This window comes from Juglans regia, chromosome 10 (genome assembly GCF_001411555.2).
Source record: "Juglans regia cultivar Chandler chromosome 10, Walnut 2.0, whole genome shotgun sequence".
NCBI lineage: Eukaryota > Viridiplantae > Streptophyta > Magnoliopsida > Fagales > Juglandaceae > Juglans > Juglans regia.
In genome coordinates this window covers 1779727-1794102 of record NC_049910.1, presented here as the reverse complement: position 1 = coordinate 1794102, position 14376 = coordinate 1779727, and the positions used below count along the sequence as shown (strand labels likewise).

At 38.7% G+C, this 14376-nt stretch overlaps 1 protein-coding gene and 1 pseudogene across 1 annotated transcript; one reads left to right on the top strand and one right to left on the bottom strand.

Moving 5' to 3' along the window:
• The first annotated feature begins 9509 nt into the window (after positions 1-9509).
• On the top strand, positions 9510-11740 carry LOC109008943. The gene is made up of 5 exons (XM_035694960.1): positions 9510-10054; positions 10144-10402; positions 10987-11085; positions 11205-11383; positions 11501-11740. Exons 1-5 carry the CDS (start codon positions 9615-9617, stop codon positions 11574-11576), a joined length of 1053 nt encoding a protein of 350 aa, XP_035550853.1. The 5' UTR covers positions 9510-9614; the 3' UTR covers positions 11577-11740.
• Positions 11500-14361, bottom strand: LOC109008944 (annotated as a pseudogene).
• Between the last annotated feature and the right edge of the window lie 15 nt (positions 14362-14376).

The window sequence follows — 14376 nt, the reverse complement described above, 5'->3', positions numbered from 1 at the left end:
AGACATAGTAGAGTCATCTTTGATTTTTGATGCAATAGTGTTTACCATCTGTTGGGAATCTCCCTCCAATATGACCTGTGTAAGGCCAAGCTGAAGTCCAAATTTTGCAGCCTCCAGAGCCCCATATGCTTCAGCTACCACAGGGTCAGGATATAGAGATATAGTCTTCCTCAGAGCAGCAACCATCTGACCTCTATAGTCCCTGACTATGACCCCTATGCCCACTATGCATTTTGTTTTATCAACTGCAGCATCCCAATTCATTTTGAGAATTGTATCTGGAGGGGGAGTCCACCTTCGAGGTGTGCAAGCCTCCTTTTGTTGTTGATCTCTCGAAACCTTGCATGCATCCAATCCATTCAGCACTTCTGTAACTTGTTTGCAAACCACTTTGGGGTGTATAAACTCTTTTTGGAAAATATATCTGTTTCTCCTCAGCCATAGGAGCCTCGACACAGTGGCAAACTCTACAAGAACTTCCATCTCTGCTGCTTGACATAAATGTTTCCATAAATCTCTGAAAGACATGGGAGGAAAGTATTTCTTTTGAATAAACTTTGAACATTGCCCCCACACATCTTGGGTTGCAGGGCAACTCCAAAATCTTGGGCTGCAGGGCAGCTCCAAATCATGTGGAAAACAGATTCCTCCTCCTTCAAACAGATGGGGCAATAGGGCTCTTCAATAACTCTTTTATGGAAAAGGTTTTTTCTTGTGAGAAGACCATTTCTGCAGGCCTTCCATAAGAAATTTTTTATGGCAGGTGTCACATTTAGTTGCCATAGAACCTTCTATTCTTCCTCATCTTTATCTCTACTAGAAGTTTGGGCCTAGAGCTGGGTTATCATTTCCTTGTGTAGGTGATATGCTATTCGAAAACTGGCCATTTGTAGCACTTCTCCATATTAATTTATTTGGAAGGCTTGAGTAGCTAATAGGAATCTGAGTAATCATCTTAGCTTTATTCTCATCAAACAAAGCCTCCAATTGCCCCTGATTTCAGCCCTTAGTGTCTGGATCAATCAAGCTGCTCACTCTAGCTTGAGAGTCCCTAGCTTGTCTAATACTGACCACTTTACCATATATGGTTTGGGGGATCCACTTGTCTTCCCATATCTTAATGCTCATTCCATTTCCCACCCTCCTGTTGAACCCCTTTTCACAAGAGATTGAGAAGCCAAGATACTCCTCCAGATGTATGAGGGTCTAGCACCCATTTTAACTTCCAAGAAAGATGAGTGGGGAAAATATTTTAGTTTTAGCACCATAGAAGAAAGGGAGTTGGGTTGCTGAATGAGGTGCCATCCTTGTTTTGCCAACATTCCAAGGTTAAAACTTTCTATTTCTCTGAATCCCAAACCTCCTTCTGACTTTGGTTTCCCCATAGAGGACCATGAGATCCAGTGGACTTTCCTTTCCTTGTCTTGTTGGCCCCACCAAAAGTTGTGCATTATGGAGTTCACTCTTTTGATGAGGGATCCAGGTAGTTTGAAAACTCCCATACAGTAAGTACGGAGAGCTTGTACTATAGCCTTTATCAATATCTGTTTACCTGCTTGAGAGAGGGTCTTAACCTTAAAGTTACAAATTCTTTTTCTCATTTTGTCGAGGATGCTTCTAAAGGAACCTGTTTTTTATCTCCCCACCATGGAAGGCAATCCAAGGTACTGCTCATATGAGGAACAAGATCTAATACTAGCAATCTGTAAGATCATAGTTTGAGCCAGCTAAGGAGTATTTCTGCTAAAATGGATAGAAGTTTTATCTTTGTTTAGCCTCTGGCCTGAGTCTTTCTCATACAAGGATAGGATATCAATTAGTTTGCACCATTGCAATACACTGGCCTTGCAAAATAGCAAGCTGTCATTAGCAAATAAGAGGTGGTTGATGTGAAGTCTACCCCTTGCAATTGGAATGCTAGCTAACTCACCTCGGGCCTCAGCTTGATTCAACATGTTGCTAAGCACCTTAGCACAGATGATGAATAGATATGGAGATAAAGGGTCCCCTTGTCTAATGCCTCTTGTTGGATTAAACACCTGCTGATGAGTACCATTGACCAGTATAGAGTAGGACACATATTCCACACAATTCATGATAAGCCTAATCCATTTTTCTGGAAACCCCATCTTTGTCAAAGCAGCTTGGAGGAATGACCATTCAATTCGATCATAGGCTTTACTCATATCAAGCTTTAAAGCCATGTGGCCTATTTTCCCTTGTAACTTGTTGTTCATTGAGTGGAGAGCCTCAAAAGCCACAATTATATTATCTGAAATTAATCTATTAGGAACAAAGGCTGATTGAGTGGGTGAAATGATCTCAGGCAACACTTTCTTAAGTCTGTTGGCAATGGATTTGGATATAATCTTATAGAGGACATTGCACAAACTTATGGGCCTAAAGTCAGTGACCTTCTTAGGCTCTTTTATTTTGGGGATTAAAACTATGAAGGTCTCATTTATTTGCTTTAAACTACCTCCTGAGTTGAGAACAAAAAGAGCAGCTTCACATACCTCCCTTCTAATAGAGCTCCAGTGTTGATGGTAAAAGGCTGGGGGGAATCCATCAGGTCCTAGTGAGCTGAAGGGATTCATTTGGAATATAGCCTCCTTTACTTCTTGATCAGTAAATTCCTTTGATAAGTGAGAGCTCATATCACTATTGATCCTGGCTTCCACACTGCCCAAACATTCTTCAATCCTTTCAGGATGGGATGTAGAGAACAACCCTTTAAAAAAAACCTAGAACAGGTATGCAATATCCTGTTGGGTGCTTGCTTCAGCTCCTTCTTCATCTATAATGCACTAAATAAAGTTTGTTTTCCTTCTTTGGTTAGCACAAAGATGGAAAAACTTTGAATTCCTATCACCCTCCTTTAACCACTTCTGTTTTGCTCTGTGTTTCCAGGATACATCATCTTCTTCCAATAGTTGATTAATTTCCCCTTGGAACCTTTTAATCTCCTTTCCTAAATTCCCTGTGTTCGAGTTTTGGAGTGATCTTAAGAGCTTGAGCTTGCCATTAAGTTTCCTTTTTGAGTTTCCAAAGGCCACTCTGCTCCATTCGATTAGCCCTTCCTTACAATTAACAAGTGAAGCCACTGTCCTGTCCACCTTGCAAGTAAACAGTTGGGGTCTCCTCCATGCCTCCTCAACCACCCTTTGACACTCCTCTCTAGAGGCCCATTTAGCTTCATACCTGAAAGGTCTAACCCTCTTAGGGATCAACTGCTAGAATTACTCCACACCACCAGTAAAGGTTTATGGTCAGAAGAGTGGATAGGCTCTACTTCCACAGAGAAGTACTTCCAGGATTCATACCAATTAGCATTCCCTAAGGCTCTATCCAGTCTCTCTTCGGTGAACTAAGCTCCTTCCCTATTGTTACTCCATGTAAACATATCACCCTTGTACCCTAGATCATTCAAGCCACATTCTTCCACGGCTTCATAGAAATCTTCCATCTGAGAGATAGGTCTGTTAGCAGCTCCCCATTTTTCATTTGCATGCATAATTTCATTAAAATCCCCCACACATAGCCACGCCATGGGGGGTGCTGGGATTAATGCTCTCAGTAGCCTCCAATTGTCTTTCCTTCTACCAGTATTAGGGGAGCCATAAAAACCGGTTATCAACCAGATCTTGTTACCCAAATTTTCCTGGATTGTAAGGGAAATGTGATTATGAGAGAATGTGTCTAGTGAGGCATTAACTTCAACTCTCCATAGAAAAGCCACCCCTCCATTGAGTCCTTTGCTATCCACCACAAAGCTACACTCATAACCCAGCGTACTTCTAACTTTCTCCACTCTTTCTCTCCCACATTTTGTTTCTAACAAGAATATGAGAAAGATGGGCTCTTAGACTTCACAATCCTATGAAGTTCACGAACTGTCCGAGGGTTCCCAAGCCCTCAGCAGTTCCAAATTATGCACATCATTGATAATGGTGGTGCTGCCTTGCAGCCACCACCTTAAGATTTTCATCCACCTCAAAGCTGGAATTATTGGTCTTTTGTTTCTTTTTAAAACTGTCATTACTATCTATCTTACAACATGTTTTCAACTTCCTTTTGGCTTTACATTGGTTTGACTCATCCGAGTTACCTGGTTCAACCATGGAGAATGTCTTATCACGCGCTTTCTTTTCCAAGAGGATCTCATTCTGGCTTCTGCCAGATCCTTGATTTGTTGGTCCAGGAAATTATCCAGTGAACTGATATGACTAGCTAGCGATATCTCAGGGCAGTGGGTGGCCTCGCCTGCACCACTTTTCGGAAGTTCCAGCTTTTCTTTTTTAGCATTCCTCGAGGCTGGGTCCCTACTATAACGGATGGACCTTCTTCATATGGTAACTGCCCTTCTGCCATAACAGGAAAGTCAACTGACTCCTTTCCCACCTTCTAATCCGTGACAGTAGGGGGATGGTGCATTTTTTCTTGGTCCCCCACGTTTCGTTATACCTCATCTGACGATTCTTTTCCTTGGTATCCGTGCCTCTTTTCCTGAGTCCATGCCGAGCTTTCTTCCTGGTTTCCATGGAGTGCAGACTGGGGCGAGATCCCACCATAACAGTGAGAGTCAAGCCCTCCAGCTCTTGAAGGGTTGGCCTTGAGCCAAGGGCCATATTGGAGGCTTGCATCCTTCTTTAGTTCTCTGTTATGACCTTGGCATTGCTTGACATGTACGATGGACCCGCAGGCAAAGCAGAAAGATGGGAGCCTCTCGTATTTGAAGGGGATCCATCGTTGCAACCCCCTGACTGTTAAGAACCTTCCTCTAATTAATGGTTTAGTAATATCCACTTCAACCCTTGCTCTTAACATATTCCCCCAACCGCAGCCTGTTTCGTCGGTTTCAATGTCGATCACCTTCTCCATCCCAGCAAACAACTTCATACCAATCTCTTTTGTCATGCATGCCATTGGCATATCGTGAGCCTGGATCCAGAATAGTTCTCTGAAGGAAATTAGTTCCTTTAATGGAACTTGCCCATCTATCTCTTGTAAGCCCACAAGGTTCCTATCGAAGGACCATGGCCTCCCCTGAAGGACCTTATTTTTATCTTTTACATGTTGAAATTCTACGAGCATCCTATTTTCTCCCACCTCCTTAAACTGGAGCCACCCTTCTAGTCTCCAAACCTTGGACATTGTTGTTTTGAAAGCATGACGGTTCATCACTCTATCTACATTGATCGTTATCAGCATGCACCTTTTCCTTTTGTCAACAAGAGGTTCCAGCACCTCGCTCTCCACTCTCACTGAATCGTTCTCTTGTTCAGTAAGAGTAAAGCCTTCCCATTGCTTCTGTAGTGCCTCCTCCATGAACCCAACGACAACCAGTCCACCCTCACGCCTCCCCTTTGCTACAGCAAAGACTCACCTCACCTCCTAGAGATAGGACATCCAATCCAACTTTTCCAGGTACGAAAACTTTTATTACAATTGATGTACGAGCAATGTTAAATATAAATCTCAAATAAATTTGATTTTATATATATATATATTTGTTAAAAAATGAGTTTTATTTGTAAAGAATAATTTGTTTACATTTTTTAAGGTAGAGTCTATTCTTTTATAAGGACTTGCATGTAACTTGTTTATTTAAAATTTGTACAAATCATTTCTCTTGATATATATAATACCACAGAAGATTGACATATCAACCATTATATCTAGCTAATTAAATCTTAAAACGTCCTAAATATATTTGTTTTTCTAAAAAAAAAATAATAATTCATGTGGATGAATGATCATCGCAATTGCCATTATCTAATGAGTAATGATATTCACGTAATATATTTCATAATATAAATTATAAAAGAAGAGTATTTTAATAAAATGATGTTATTTTTATAAGTTAGTTTACAAAAATAATATTTTTTAAAAAATATTATTATGTAAAATATTATAAAAAGTGAAGTAGATTTATCATTTCTCTTATCTAATTGAGGTTGGTTGAAACCAGTGCAATCAAAGGGTATTTATTTGAACAACGCTGTAGGTACAACACTAACGAGGTATTATCATTTTATTCATTTATTCATATTATTATTTTTAGTCATATTTTATATATTTAAAAAAAACTATATAATTTGTAATGAGAAAACTGCCGCAATGAAAATGATCTACTGATTTAACTGTTGAAAAAGCAATTTAAATGTCGAACTGCAATCTAATGCTAGCCTGTTATTGGTAATGGACTAGGTAAATGTCAATATAAGTTTAAATTTTAGTTAGATGTGAGAAAAAATATCTACATTGAACTAGCCAATGGTCCAAAGTATAAGACTTGAGCTACAGTAAATCTTAAGTCTTCTCCAAACATGACGAGTTACTATTTACTATAAAAAACAATAGTTTATTATTTCATCTACCTCCCTCTCACTTTCCCTCGTTCTTTTCTTTCCTCCTCCCGAAGAGCCCCATTTCTCTCGTTTTTCCTTTCTTCTCCCGAAAGTTCCCAGCACGTTGATCCTTTGGCTTCATCTTCTTCAACTCGGACAAACCCTTCTCTCCGTCAATCGTCCATGTTGTCGCCGTCTTCCATTTCTTTTTTTTTCTCTTCTTTTTCTCACATGCCGAATCGCACCCTCTCGTTTATCCCTCTCATTTTCGTCTTCTCTCTGCACCATCGCCGAATCACACCCTCTCCTTTCTCCCATTTCATTTTCACCGAGTGATTGAATCACCGTGCTTTTTACTTTGCAAGGATCATTCATCTGTTGAACCCCTTTCCTTGCCAGTGAAGCGTCGTCCAGAAGGTTGCACATTCCTCCACAAATCCATCACAAGAAAATCACGATTTGGGTATTTTGTACAAACTAATTTGCAATTTTGATTTTGCCGTATGTTTTGCTTTACATGGGTTTTGATGAACACTCTGTTTCAATGGCTTAGAACTTTTGATTTTGCCGTGTGTTTCGCGATTTGGGTATTGTTTGCAGAAAGATTTTTTTTATTATAGTACTATCGGTTTCTTTTGGTTTTGAGGCACTTCCTGTTTATGAACTGTGAATGTTAAATTTGTATCACATTGACGTACTTTTTTGAGTTTATTTGATGCTTATCAATAGAGTTATGTTAAGTGAGGGATGCTGAATGAGGTTGGCTACCTAGGTAGAAGAGAAGAGAAGAAACGATCTTTTTTTTTTAAGGGGAGGGAGTTTGTACGAGTAAGGGATTTAAGTGAGGGATTTTTTTTGGGCCTTGTTGGTCATTTTATCACAATATAGTTTTACAATGCTCATTATCTAGTTTTACAATCCTCTTGTCACACTTCTGAAGTTTTGTTTAAACTAAAAATCATAAAGTTAGGATTTCATATTTAGATATATATATATATATATATATATATGTTGCATTTGTGGAGTTCTATAGTGTTGATATTTGCAAATTCAATCACTAATAACATCTGTTCAATTAATCTACCTGGGAAGACTCGAGTGCCCTCTTATTTTCTACTTACATTCATTCATGCATGCTAGACAGTACTCAAGACTAACTACATCAGAGCACATGCTAGTATAAAACTCCTTCAAGCAAAATGACAATCAGCACAAGATGTCAATCCATCAAGATATCACAAGTAAATCGTATACACAGTAGTATTGTATTGAGTGAGTTCTCAAGCATTGAAGTCCAAAAAAGGACCCAAAGCCATTTGGAAATTTTGATCAATTTCCGTCGGTTGTCATTTGGATTTTTTTTTTAAAATTTATTAAGTAATATAGGTGAAAAACTTTTCATTGTTTTGTGGTGGAATTTGAGAGGAAAGGACCAGACCTCTAACATAATCAATTAGTTTGTCATTCTATTTTCTAAGTATTTACTTATTAATGTGTTTCTGGCAAGCTATAATTGTTACGGGATTTAGCTTTGCTTCCTTGTTGGCTTCAGCACATCAAGCAGAACCATTCAATGAGCATATAAGGAACCAACCTCAAACTGCTTCTTAGCTAGAACTTAAGGTTTGGAAGGTTTCTTTTTTTGTTCATTAATATGTTTTGCCTCTATTATGTGCAGAAAGTAGAAGCTTTTCCCAGCTAATTGTACAAACAAAAAAGAAAAGGACCCTTTTGTTGGACTATGGACTATGGACTATGTTGGACTGTAGAATGTGTTTGTATTTATTTGTAGATTATCTTGCTCAATACTAATATTCATTATATTTATATGTCGGATTGTGGACTGTGTTGAGGACACTAATGTTGGACTGTGGACTATGTTGGTGCCTAAAAGAAATGTGTTGGCATTTATTTGTGGATTATGGACTCAGTTTTGACTTATTGCTTGTAAATAAATTTTTGTTATAGTGTCCTTAGTATTTTTAGTAAGTCCAAATTTTAGTATAGTGGATAGATCAGAATGTCTGAATTTTAGTAGGTCAGCATATGTATTTTTTATTCCTTTTCATGAATGAGAATAGAGTTTTGTCTCAATTCCTTTTATCTTTTGATTTCCTTTTGATTACACTTGCAATTTTAGGCACATTGTATAAGAAATAGGTTGAGGAAACAATAATTTTAATTAATATATAAATGATTAATTAATATATGAAATGTATTTACAAAATATAAAAAAAAAAATTGTAAAAAAATATTAAAATATATAATATTATATTATTATTTTCATTTTAAAATAACTAGTCTAATATGGATTCAACTAATAAAAAATTAATACTATAGCCAAAAATTAAGATTCTAGTCAAATTTTAAACTTGACAATAGCATTGGCATTGGATTAGCTAAATGCCTTTTCATATTTAAATTTAGCAAATATCATCTATATTTATTTCACATTGAATTAACTAAATTGTTTTCATCTAAAACATAAGTTACAGTAAATTCATTATTCTTTTCAAACATGAAAAGAATTATAGTAAGTCTAAAAGTATTTTTTGAGATTATTATATTATAGATATGAGATTTTTATTTACATATGAAATTTTCACATCTATATACATATGAGATTATTATATTATAAATTATTGAATTGTGAAAATAAAAATGAATATGATTGTTAGAAATTATTGAAGATTATGAAAATAAAATAAATAAGTAATGAAAAAATAAAAATTAAATAAAAAAATAAAAAATAATAATATTTTATTATTATAAAGAGTATGATAACTAATCTAATGTAAATTTTAAATTTTGAATAATTAATTAAAAAGAAAAAAACTTCATATTAGTTAAAATTTAGAGAAATGCTTTGGGTCCCGAATTCGGGACCCAAAACATGTCCCGAATGGGACTTTTTAATTTTTTTTTTTTTATTTTTTATAGAATGATTAAAAAAATATTTTTAATAATATTATGAATTTTTTAATTTTTTTAAAAATATTTATGATGATTAAAAAAATATATGAAATAAAAAAAATAAAAAATAAAAAAAAAAATTTACCTATTCGGGACACTTTCGGGATACATCTCTCGGGAGATGCAGCAGTGCTCTAAAATTTATAGAGTAAGATGGTAAATTCAATACTAATACTCTTAAGACGTAAAAGATTTCCAAGATGAGAGATTCGGAGAAGCCGTGAGGTGAGAGCAGCCCGTTGAGGCACGCATCACTCTCCTCTTCTCTTCTCTTTCTCTTCTCTCAAGTTCATGGCCGCCTCTGCTGCTCGAGCTCTCGTTCTCTCTCGCTTCACCGACCTCTCACTCAACCCCCTCCTCCCCAATTCACCCCCGTCCTCTCTCTTTTCCCGACACCTCCTCCCATCTAGAAAACGCCGTCTCGCCTCTTCCTCCTTCCTCGTCAGCTGCCTGATATCCGGCGTCGATGGCGGAGGCGTCTCTGACGACTTCGTTTCCACTCGAAAGTCTGGCTTCGACCGCGGATTCTCTGTAATCGCGAATATGCTCAAGCGAATCGAACCCTTGGACACCTCCGTTATCTCCAAGGGTATCTCCGATCCCGCCAAAGACTCCATGAAGCAGACCATCTCCACTATGCTAGGCTTGCTCCCATCCGACCAATTCTCAGTAACGGTTAGGGTTTCCAAACTCCCCCTCCGTCGCCTTCTCGTCTCCTCTATCATCACGGGGTACCAAACCACTCTCATTTCTCAATTTCAATAAATTTCGGAAAGTAAGCCATCCAACTCTCACTAATAATGCATTGTATTGGTGTTAGGTATACGCTGTGGAACGCGGAGTACCGGATATCTTTGACGAGGAACTTGGAGATTTCGACCAATAATTCGAAGAATACGTCAAATTGTCAGGATCGGCGCGAGCTTTCGGAGGAGGACAAGGAGAGTGAGGAGGATAGGGATACCGTGATGCGTATTGAGGATTTGGAGAGTAGAGGGGCTCAGGTTTTCGGGGCTTTGTCGCCGGAGGCGTTAAATTATATTCAACGGTTGAGGTCGGAGTTGTCTGATGCAGAGGAGGTCAGTGATTGCTCTGTATTTCACATACTCCTGGAGTTGTTGGTAATTTGGATGCTTAATTGAAAGAGGAATATTTGAAAAACGTTCTTCGAGTTTAGTTTGCACTTTTATTGGTACTTTACTTGATTTTGCAAGTTTCTTGGGATTTTTTAATCCTGAAGATAAGATTTACATGTGTGTAATCTTGAGTGAGCAAGACCTTATGGATCTCTCCGTTTCATGGTTCGCAAGCTCGTATTTCCTAGGTCTTTCCCCTATGGAAGACCTCCAACTGTTGGTTCCTTGATTCGCTTCATGGTTGTGTTTTCCATGATCAGCCTTTCATGTAGTTTATAAGCCTAATGAACTGCTAAAGTAACTTGCTGTTCGCCATGCAGTTTCCTGTTACAATCAATAATATGCCGGACTAGTTCTTTCAATCATGAACTAACAGTAAAGTGTGGATTAAGATTAACCAGCTCAATTGAAGAAATATTATTTGTAGATGAAGAAGATTGTAACGTTTCATTGCGCCTCACTGCTTGTTTAGATGCCAAGGTGCTTGATAATCTCACTTTAAGCTGAACTGGTGTATTGTGCTTCAGGAACTTACTGCCCAGAAGCAGGAAAATTTGCAAATAGAAAATGGCAGAGGAAATAGGAACAATTTGTTAGAGTACCTGCGATCCTTGCATCCTGATATGGTAATGACCCAAAATTCCTTTGCTAATGGTGTTAAGCCTCTCTCTTTTTTTTCCCCGAGCGGTTTTAAACCTGTATTACATCTGAAATGTCTTCTTTTTGCAATTGATATCTCAACTAGGTGAATGAATTATCCCGTCCGTCATCATTAGAAGTTGAAGAAATTATTCAACAACTTGTTCAAAATGTATTGAGTAGATTCTTCAAAGAGGAGAGGACTGAGAACCACCCAGATGGTGATGATGAATTTAGTGACAGCACGGGTGCTTCTCGGGATTACCTAGCAAAGCTGCTTTTCTGGTTAGTATTCTTCGCTTTTGGTGAAGCGTAGGCAGTCAGCCTCATCCTGTCCTGTCTTATATTAATTTGATCAACTCCTATCTGGTATCGCATGCTAAAGTTAACTTTTCCACGCAGGTGTATGCTGTTGGGTCATCACTTAAGGGGCTTGGAAAACAGGTTGCATTTGAGTTGTGTCGTTGGATTGTTGTGAAGAGAAGATAACGGGAAAAAAATGTACATTCTCTTCATCTTCTTCTTTTTGTTTTGTTCCGTTTTAAATTTGTTTTCCCCCTATATCTGTATCAATAATTATCATTAAAGTAAAAACCATGTAAGAGTACCGCATTTAGTTATTAATGCTTTTACATTGTTCCATCTCAGTTTGCCAACCTGCGACCCAATTCGAACCTATGAGCCTGAGGCAACCCCGACCTTTCTTGCGTTGTAATGATCATTTATATTTGTTGGCCCCTTGTCATAAATTTAGTAAGCTCTTCGGGTTTTCCTACCAAACCCACTGTTATCTTCATCTCGCATGATGTCTTCATTACTCTCCCTCCCCCGGGTGGGCTTCTACCACTCACCCCGGCCCCAACCCACCTTAATCCGTATCCAAGGACTATATCCCACACCTTCTGGGCCTTCCACTATCCTCAGCCGCTCCCCTCTTGATTTCAGCCCCTTTAGAGCAACAGGAAGATCTTCCTCTATTGATGTGTGAAACATGCAAATCAATTGTTCAACAAACCTATGTCCAATGACAATAGAAGCTCAAACCAGCGACCCAACCCGAATCGGCCCAGATCTCTTTCCGGTTGGTTTGGTTTGGTTTTTGTAATTTGTGGCATAATTGGTTTGAGCTGGTCGACCAGATGGCGATAGAGGTCAGGTTGTGTAAAAAACTTCCCAAACCAATCCATACGGAGCCCTAACTAGAACACTTGGCAAAAAACTCACACCTAGGGTCGCATTTATAACGTCGGGTTCACAGTCCCATGCAGTCGTATGAATGACGTCTGTGATCCTTAAATGTCGAGGTGTCATATGTTTTTTTGAGCTTGCAAGGTGCGTAACAGAAGAGCTATGCATTCGGGCTAAAGTTCAACTATTACCGCTGGGCCTAGATTTGCCACGAAAGTATATCGTGCTGTTTAAACTTTACAGATCCCACGTTCCCTAATCTTAAGAATCTACACTGAAGTATGGGGTTCTCCCATTCCATGAGACAACTCAATGCCAAATTTGTTCTCAACCAAAATCCATTCAAAAACAAAATCTGATACAAAATTTCCACTTGAGTTTGCTGGTTCTTTATATACACAAATGAATATCATTGATCGTATAAAGAATTTAAAGAATCGCATTATACTGTACTAGAAGAATGTGTCAGTCACTGTTGTTTTTACTTCGGATGATGGTGGTGCTGAGGATGGTCTGTGGGGTTGGGGTTTGTAGAGATCATAAGGAGCCCAAAGATAATCAACTGGGCATGGTGTCCTCCCATCATACCTAGCCCATGGCTTACCGCCTCAGTGCAGCTAACTCACAGGACCTGGATGCAAAGACCTGCAATTATTCACAACCTTGTCCCCACCAAGCCCATGTTGATTCCACCTATGATCAATTGCCTTGACATCTCCACCAATAACCAACAAAAATGGCGGAAGAGAACCCAACTCATAGATCCTCCTCTCTTTCTGAATTTCCATCCATTTCTCAATCTTTCTTGTGTAGTCACCCTCTCTCCATCTCTCCAAATCCATCACTATCACACGCGTGTTGAAATAACAAGGTGTTTTCCCTTCAACAACCTTGGCTAAATCAGGATCCGACCAAGACTCATCAGAGAAGTACCTGGTGAAGTTTGCATGACAGTATTCGGGAGCTGCAATTGTTCTTGACCCAGTCAGAGGAATCCTCCACAGCTTCTGGATGTGGTCGACAACAATGCCATCATAATCTAGATAAATTACACGTTCAACGCAGTGTTCCAAGTATGTCGGCCACGTAGCTTCTTGCATAGTTTAATGGGTTATCAAGAGTCTGACGAATGGAAGATGATATCAGACTCTGGACTGTACTTTCCTTGAAGATGTAAACTTTGTAACTCACGAAAGGGAACGTCGTCCGTACAATCCGAGTAAGCTCTGCTATATTCACCAAGCTAGAATCAGAAGCAATGAAATGAAATAATATATTTTCAGGGCAAGAAGTGTGTTTGAGAATTGAATGTACAGCCGCAATAGAGCCTCTCAAATACTGCAAATCGATAGCCATGGCAATGTGAACAAGTGAAGGGTCACAGACAGAGCATACTCTCTCTTGCCAGGGCAGCGCATTTGGGTTCGTTTTGGTACTCTGGTGCCTCTGAGAATTGAATAGACATGCCAAATCCGACGTGGGATTCTTCTCCGGCCAACACATGTCAGCTTGGTAGGAAATGATCAAATTGCACTGCCAGACGATAGAAGCGTGGAAACCAGAATGGTCACAGCACAAATAGCTCTCGGAAGAAACATTATCAAAATAATAGCAGCTGGTTGCTATATTTCTTATGAGAGACACAAAACTTCAAAAAAAAACCTTAAAAAAACCCAGACAATGGGTGAAATGGAAGTGAAACTAGAAGGAGAAACCTGTATTGTATATGATCTATAGGAGAGACACAAAACTTGAAATGGTCAAGAAGAAGAAGGCAAGAGAGAGGCAAACCCGTCTGGTCTATATATATGATGACAGAAGCATAAAGCGGTTGTGATGGGAATGTATGTCTGAACGAATGGGTAAATTCTTGAAATTTTCTTTATCATTTCTGCCAATTGGTCAATTAAATTTTGAACTCGGTTGGGTGGGCTTCGCCTTGGCGTTGATTAATCCAACTTACCGTTCCTCCTCCTCCATTGAAGTGAGACATGTGACACATGCTCTACCTCTGTACATATTCCTTCCATTTACAAGTTATCTATATATATAATTTTTTTATTATTATTCTTGGCCACCTGGAATCTTTA

What these genes read in the sequence shown, in the direction of transcription:
- LOC109008943 (XM_035694960.1), top strand. Translation starts at nt 9,615, where the DNA reads ATGGCCGCCTCTGCTGCTCGAGCTCTCGTTCTCTCTCGCTTCACCGAC. An exon ending in GTCTCCTCTATCATCACGGG is followed by an intron (nt 10,055 to 10,143) that starts GTACCAAACCAC and finishes TATTGGTGTTAG; the next exon opens with GTATACGCTGTGGAACGCGG. An exon ending in GATCCTTGCATCCTGATATG is followed by an intron (nt 11,086 to 11,204) that starts GTAATGACCCAA and finishes TATCTCAACTAG; the next exon opens with GTGAATGAATTATCCCGTCC.